Source organism: Octodon degus, unplaced genomic scaffold (genome assembly GCF_000260255.1).
Source record: "Octodon degus isolate 3935 unplaced genomic scaffold, OctDeg1.0 scaffold00060, whole genome shotgun sequence".
Taxonomy (NCBI): domain Eukaryota; kingdom Metazoa; phylum Chordata; class Mammalia; order Rodentia; family Octodontidae; genus Octodon; species Octodon degus.
In genome coordinates this window covers 897983-905210 of record NW_004524636.1, presented here as the reverse complement: position 1 = coordinate 905210, position 7228 = coordinate 897983, and the positions used below count along the sequence as shown (strand labels likewise).

The 7228-nt window shown below is 45.9% G+C and overlaps 1 protein-coding gene across 1 annotated transcript in view; it reads right to left on the bottom strand.

The window, feature by feature from the left end:
• The window catches only part of Tmc2 (transmembrane channel like 2), an 83400-nt gene extending 79431 nt beyond the window's left edge, over positions 1–3969 (bottom strand). Inside the window, exon 1 of the mRNA XM_004634315.1 lies at positions 3936–3969. Within this exon, the coding sequence (XP_004634372.1) occupies positions 3936–3969 (34 nt within the window). The remainder of the gene's footprint in view (positions 1–3935) is intronic.
• Positions 3970–7228: the final 3259 nt, after the last annotated feature.

The following is a 7228-nucleotide window of genomic DNA, read 5'->3' as shown; positions in this document are numbered from 1 at the left end:
ATTTTGTTCCTTCTCGTCATTTTGTGTAGCACTGTCCTCTGCCCTTTGTTGTAGATCTTTGCTGTAGTTATAACCTTCACACGTACTGCAGTTAAGGTGGAGCTCTACAGAGTTTGGACTTATCCAGCTGCGTCTGGATTACTTCTGGCTGCTGTGCTCAGCTCCTTCCCACTGTGGACCAGGGCTAGGACTGGGTCTGGGCGTTCCCGGAACTCGGCAGAAATTCCGGACCTGGGCTAGGACTGGGTCTGCTGAGCCCCACTTTCTAACAGCACATTCAGCTGTGAACTCATCAGTGAATTAATCCATTGATGAAGTTATTGTCTTCTTTGGGGGCCACTTTACTTTTAAATTTTTTTAACTAAAAATCTTTATTAGTACATGTTTATGGCACCTGGTTACATACATCATGGAGAGTTGGTACACGTATTTAATACATCTTAATTCTAGGGGATACTTTATATTTAAATCATAACAGACACTAGCTAGGCTTGGTGGTACACTCCTGTAATCCCAGCACTCAGGAGGCTGAGGCAGGTGGAATACCGTGAGTTCAAGTCCAACCTAGACTACATAGTGAGACTCTGTCTCAAAAAACAAAACAAGGGCTGGAGAGATAGCTCAGTAGAATAAGCGCCTGCCTGGCAAGTGCAAGGTCCTGAGTTCAATCCCCAGTACCATAACAAACAAACAAACCAAGAAAGATTATCTCCAAAGAAATTCTCCGTTTGATATAAGACAGAGAGGCATCTTTGCAGATAGCAATTTATGTTTTGCTTTTTGACTAAAAACAAAGAGGACAGACAGCTACTGGGCTCGCCTCTTTTTTTGTAGATGAGCTCCAGACTCCCGAGGATGCAGGAAGGCATGGGGGTCCGACTCCATGCGTGCAAGTCTCTTCCCCCCTGCGCTGTGGCGCTGCCACATGACACTGCATGAACCGTTCCCTCCAAGCCTATTTGCCTCCCCGCTGCTGTTTTGAGCCATTGCTTCCCACAGCGAGGTTCCTCGGGGAGGGCAGGCGCAGAGTGAGGCAGTGTGGCCCCTCCCCCCAGGACCAGGCCAGGCTTTCAGAGAGGCCAGAGGAGCAGAGATTAAGATGATTGAGCCGAGCGAGGTGTGTGGGAGATGAGTCATAAAGCCCACTCCATGACCTGGCGGGAACTGCATGAGAAAGTAAATACACGTTTCTATCCTCCTCTGCGTTCTGCATCCTGTGTATTTCTCATCCAATGATGAAATGGTTTCACCTTGGTCATGAATCATACCAGGCGTTCTAGACACTGCAGATATAAATTGGGGGCTTGGAAATGTTTCTCTAAACTGTAATCTCAATTGAAATCTGGTTCTTAACCAACAGAAATCATGGGGAGTGTGGAAAACGAGCCAGAATTTGCATGTTAATCTTCCCTGGGCCTCTTCTCACTGGAAAACAGGCAGCTTTTTCTTTATTTCATAGCTTTTGGTGGACTCCACTTAATGGATTACTTAGGAACTTGTACTGCAGCTGTCTTGCTAGAAGGCCCCCAGCCCCCCAGGTGCTCCTTTGAGTGTCACAGGCTGGTGTGAGAGGCCCTGACTTTGGCGAGAGAATTCAGACAGAAAAAAGCAGGCGAGAGGTTGGAGGCGCCGCTGCTCCAGCTCGTGCTGCAGCTTTATCTGAATAGTTCAGTGCTTTTACCAAGCACAACGGGGAGTTCTGATTCTTCTCTCCAACAGAGTGGTAGATTGCAATCATTGAGAAAAGAACTTGGTATTCTCAGACTTTTTTCTTTATCAAGTATAAGCTGAAGGAACAGGCCTCATTCAATAGGGTATCAGCTCCCCTCAGAGACAGACAGCCCCAGAGAAGATTTGAAATGGAAATTCTTATGCAAGTGAATTTCAGTTAATTTTATGGGTTCCCGATATTTAACTTTGCCACATCACTTGACCATTTGGACCTGTAGGTGGAAATTCTGACCTATTTCATCTTTTCTATAGAAAATGGAAACGACATCATAGGAAAGGGGGCTATATAGCAGGAGAAGCCTTTATTTTTGGCAAACCGACCTTCTTTTCCACTCTTCCTCAAGGGGTATTTGCCTACAGATGACTCTATTGAGTCCCAGCCCTTCTGCTAGGGTGGAGGGAAGCCAATTTATAGGGACAAGGAAGAGTAAGGACGATAGTATGACGGGGCGGAGAGGAATGTGTCTGGTCACACACACACAGGAGCACCTCAGGAGACTGCCACCAGAGGGGCAGTTTGACCTCGGCACTCCTGAGGAGGATCTCAGGAGCACAAAGGCGGGCGCAGCTTCCTCACACTTGCCCCTGGGTCTCTGGAGAAAGCTGAGCAGTTCGAGGAAGACAGATGGGCTGGAGGGAGGGAGTGGGGACAGGGTGCTGAGATGCCTAGAATACACCCCACCAGCTCCTCTGGACCTCTCAATCCTGGCTCTCACCTCTGTACAGCCTCCTTACTGGGGTCTCGGACCCTGGCAATGGGGAATCAGTGGGCAGTGAGAGTAGAAAGCCTGGGCAGAGGAAGTGGGTTCTGGGGCAGTTTCTTTATACAAGGAAGATCATGGGGGTGCTGGTTGAGAAGAGGGGATTCTTTCAGCTTTCCAGAAGTCCACTCTTCTCCATGATTCTACTTCCTCACCTAAAAGTGGAGCCCAGCCTGCCCGAGGGGTGAGGAGAAATGACAGGGCATCGCTGAGGCTCTGACATGCAGCACTGGGTGCTTTGCCTGTGGCTGAGCCCTGCCCTCTCCTCATCACGGTGGTAGAGGGAGGTTTTCCTTCCTATGGCTCTCCAGTTTCTCCTGGAGCTTGCTGCCTTCCTCACAGGCCCACAGAAGAGCTGTGGTCACTTTCCCCATTGGAAGATACCTAAGGACCCACTGCTGGGGGGCTCTGAGGAGGTCCAGAGGGTGTCCTCTGGAGCCAGGTGGCCAGGGTATGAGTCCTGGCTGTGCCCCCATCCTCTGCCTGCAGTACATTGCCCTTTCCCAGACTGGTGAATACTCACAGCTTCCCAAACTTTGGCTTAGTGGTCTCTAGCTCTGGACTGTCCCCTGACACCCAGGGTCCCACAGCCAAGCAGCAGGGACTTTCTGTGACACTCTGCCTCCTTCCTACTTTGACCACTGCCTCCATGGATTGAGAGGAGGGGCTCAGATGCAGTGTGGAATGAGAGGACGAGAGGGAGGGGAGGTGGAGGGAGAGAGTGGGAGCCAAGCTGCACACCTGGGTTGTAGGAGGGCTGGGTTCGCACATTCCCTAAGGGGCCACCACCCCTCTCACCAGTCTGAGGAGAGCTGCCCTGGGTCCGCCCTCTGGCTCCACCATGTGCTGTAAGGGACAGGCAGGGGAGGGTGGTACACAGCTGCCCTCTGGAAAGTCCTCCCCCCAGTAGCACCTCTCTTTGGGAGCTCCCATTTGGTTTATGGATGCTGCACGACTGGAGCTTGGCTCCAGTTATTTTGCTCAACAAGCTCCATGTCCCAGCCCTTGACATTCTCTGGCACCTTGGAAAAGCTGTGTGGTCATAACAACCTCCTCCCCCATCCCACACAGAATTGCTAAGGCGGTTGCCAAGGAAACACAACTGTAACCAAGACAATAGGAGGCTGAGAGAGACCCTGGCAGGCTCTGAGGACTCACAGGACCACAGGAGGATGACGGCCTCCAGGATACATGGCAGTGTGGGAGTCATGCTTGGATTTTGCACAGGTCATTTCAGTCCCTCCAAAACCATGAGGTAATGAAGACCACCTTGATGCCATGAAGGCGGGGAGAGATGGAACAACTGTACTGAGGTCACTTAGCACACAGGTGCCAGTCTGTATTCAGACACAGATCCCTTCCCCGTCCCCTCAAGACTGCATCCCACCCCACCTTGCCCAGAAAGATGGTGGGTGGGATCCAGAGGATAAGGACAGGACTCACCTTCCTCCTCCAGGCCCTTGGGTGGAGGGCTCATGCTCAGCAGGACTCCTGAGGTCTCCAGCCAGGCTCACGCAGTGTGCTCAGCCATGCACACTTCCAGACGGGAGTGCATCCCTGGCCTCATGGTGGCCAGCCTTCCCTCCTGGTCCCTGAAAGCAGCTGAGCTCCTTGGCTGGAGGCTGGAAGTGAGGTTTGGGACAGAGACAGGAAAGAGGCACATCAATCCGGCCACACACTTCTCTGCTCGGGTTTCCCTGCTGAGGGCCGTGGAGCCTCCTATTTCAGGTATCGCTTACATGTGAGGGGCCCCTGCAGGACAAGGAGCTGCAGGCTGCTTCCTGGCAATGACACCACTTGCACTCCAGCCAAGGGAGGTGCGAGCTGCATCCCAGGGCTCTTTCCCAGTACCCTCTGATTGGGAACTGGGGCAAGGCACCAAGGCAATTTCAGGATGTCTGTGCAAGAGGTCACCTGGGCTTCTATTTAAGATATGGATTCCCAATACAGTACTGGGCATTTGGACCTGTAGGTCTTAGAGGTGCCCAGGAATCTGTCTGTGCCCGAGTCCTGAACTCATCTGGTGGCTGTCCTGTGGACCAGCAGCCACTCCCTCAGCTGCTTTCCCACTGCTGCCTGATTTTAGGGACGGCAGAGTTGAGTGCTTTGAAAACTATGCCAGGGTTGCAGAGGGGCCCTCTGGATGAGCTCACAGGTCTCAGAGAGAGCAAGATTCTTTCTTTTTTTTTTTTGGCAGAACCAGGGATTGAACTCAGGCCCTTGCACTTGCCAGGGAAGCGCTTATTCCATAGAGCCATCTCCCCGGCCCCAAGAACAACATGGGCTTTCTGTAACTCCCAGCATGGTGCCTGGAATAATTTTGTGGTAGGAAAAAGAGTATCTTGTCTAGGCTTTTACTGAAATTTAGCAATTTTTGTCAGTTATGAATGTAGACAAAAATGTGTGATTTTTGTCCCAATAGAAGTCAGAGGTAGCTGAGCATGGTGGAGCATGCCTGTCTTCCCAGCACTTGGAGACTGAGGCAGGAGGATAATGGCAAGTTCGAGACTAGCCTGAACTACAAAGTGAGCTCAAGGCCAGTCTGAACTGCATAGCAAGACCCTGTCTCAAAAAGAAAAGAAAGGAAGAAGGAGTAGGAGGAGGGGGAGGATGAGGAGGAGGAGGGAGAGGGGGAGGGGGAGGAGCAGGAGAGAGAGGAGGTGAGAAGAGGAGGGGAGGAAGAGGAGGAGCAGGAGGGGAAAGGAGGAGGGGGAGGAGGAGGAAGAAAGGAGGAGGAGACGACGACGCAGGCATTTTTCTGCATCACTTTAAACTATTGGGGATATCTCACAATATCATTTATTCTTACCACTACTTTAAAATTACAGACCTGACACTAGATCTTGTTATTTAATTACTAGGAAGCACATATGTCATTATAGGACAGATGTTTAAAATGATTTAATGTTTATTTCAGAATCATTTGTCTATTTTGTAATCCTAATATTTATGGACTTACAAAATCTGTGTTCTCATGGACATGGTGGTGCATACCTATAATCCCAGCACTCTGGGAGGCTGAGACAGGAGGAGTGAAAGTTTGAGCCCAGTCTGGGCATTTAACAACTTAGCAAGACCTGTCTCACAATTTAAAAAGGTCTGGGGATATAGCTCAGTGAAGGGCCCTGTGTTCAATCACCAGTACTGGAAAAACAAACAAACAAACAAACAAACAAACAAACAAACACTATGATCTGAGAAAGAAAGAGTCTACAGCTCTTACTTGGATGTAAAGGATTTTTTTTCCCATTAACTTTATTGAAAATCAATAACTACATGTCATATTAAAAATTGCAGACAAATATTGAAATGTGAAAGATACAAGATGTAGAAGAGTGATTTCTAGAGAAATATTTCTTTTTTTTTTTAAATTATTTATTTAATTTTATTATTATTTATTTTGTGTGTGGCCAGCTCAGCCCACCAGGGGGCGGGGCTGGCTGGCATGTGGTGCTAGGGGATTGAACCGCGGTCCATGTGTTTTTGCTAAGCTTGTTCTAAGTAGGTGCCTTAGACCACTGAGCCATCTCACCAGCCCCTCTAGAGAAATATTTCTGAAATGAACACATCACATGAGATTAATAGATTGCACACTGTAAATAAATTATTTACAAATTTAAATGAATATAACAAAAACTGTCCAAAATAAAAATGAAGAAAGAAATCACAGATCAGTCATATAATAGTTCACTCTTTATCAAAATCAAGAAACTTATATTCATATAATTAGAATTCTCAAAGTAGAAAGGGGTAGGCAATAAATATTGAAAGATTTAAAATTTCTGAATTTAGTCGAACTTCTAACGCCATATTTCCAAGAGAAATGAACTTTTGCACAAGAAATTTGAATAAAATCATACCAAGATACAAAAAAATGAAATTGTCCAAAACTTATTGCAAAGAAAAAAATCATTAAATCATATACCTAGAAATATTAGCTATGGAAGAACAAAATTAAATAGCATCTTATTCCACATTAGAAAGAAAAAGAAAATACCAAGTGTGTAAGAAACTAGGCTAATTAAAGGACTGAAGGAAAGAAAAAAAAAATCTCTTCTCTGCATTTTATACTTAGCAAACATACCTTTGAAAACTAAAAGTAACATATTTTCCAGTTATACAAAATTGAAGTATTCTAATACCTTCAGATGTAGCATATAGGAAATAACAAAGAGAATAATTCAAAAGGTAAGAGAAGTTGCAGTGTGCTCCTGGATGAACAATAAACAGCTCTCAAAATGATAGTTATGCAGGACTATATAAAATATATTGGATGAACCCTTATTTAAAAGGTCATTAAAGATTTCTATGAAACAGTACCAATCTTATATCGGGTTATACTCATATTTTTCATATATATATGTGTGTGTGTATGCATGTATAAAAGACAGGGAAGAAGTAATATAAAGTCAATGGAAAATGGAAATATACTTTTTAAAGTTTTTAATACTAGAAGAAGATATCATACTATGTCTTTTAAGTAAATTGTAAGTCAAAGATACAGTATAAATCTTAAAACAAAAATTAAGATTAAGCAATATCCAGAAAATTAAATATTAATTAAAAATTAAATGTTTCAAAACAATTGAACTAAGAAAAAGTTTTCATGACAGTAAAGAGGTACTAAGAATAGAGCATAAGATAAATATTGGAATGGCAAATAAATGACCGACACTTCTAACAGTTTGGGGATAGGATATCACACAAAGTTCTAGTGTGTTGCGGACATGGATAAT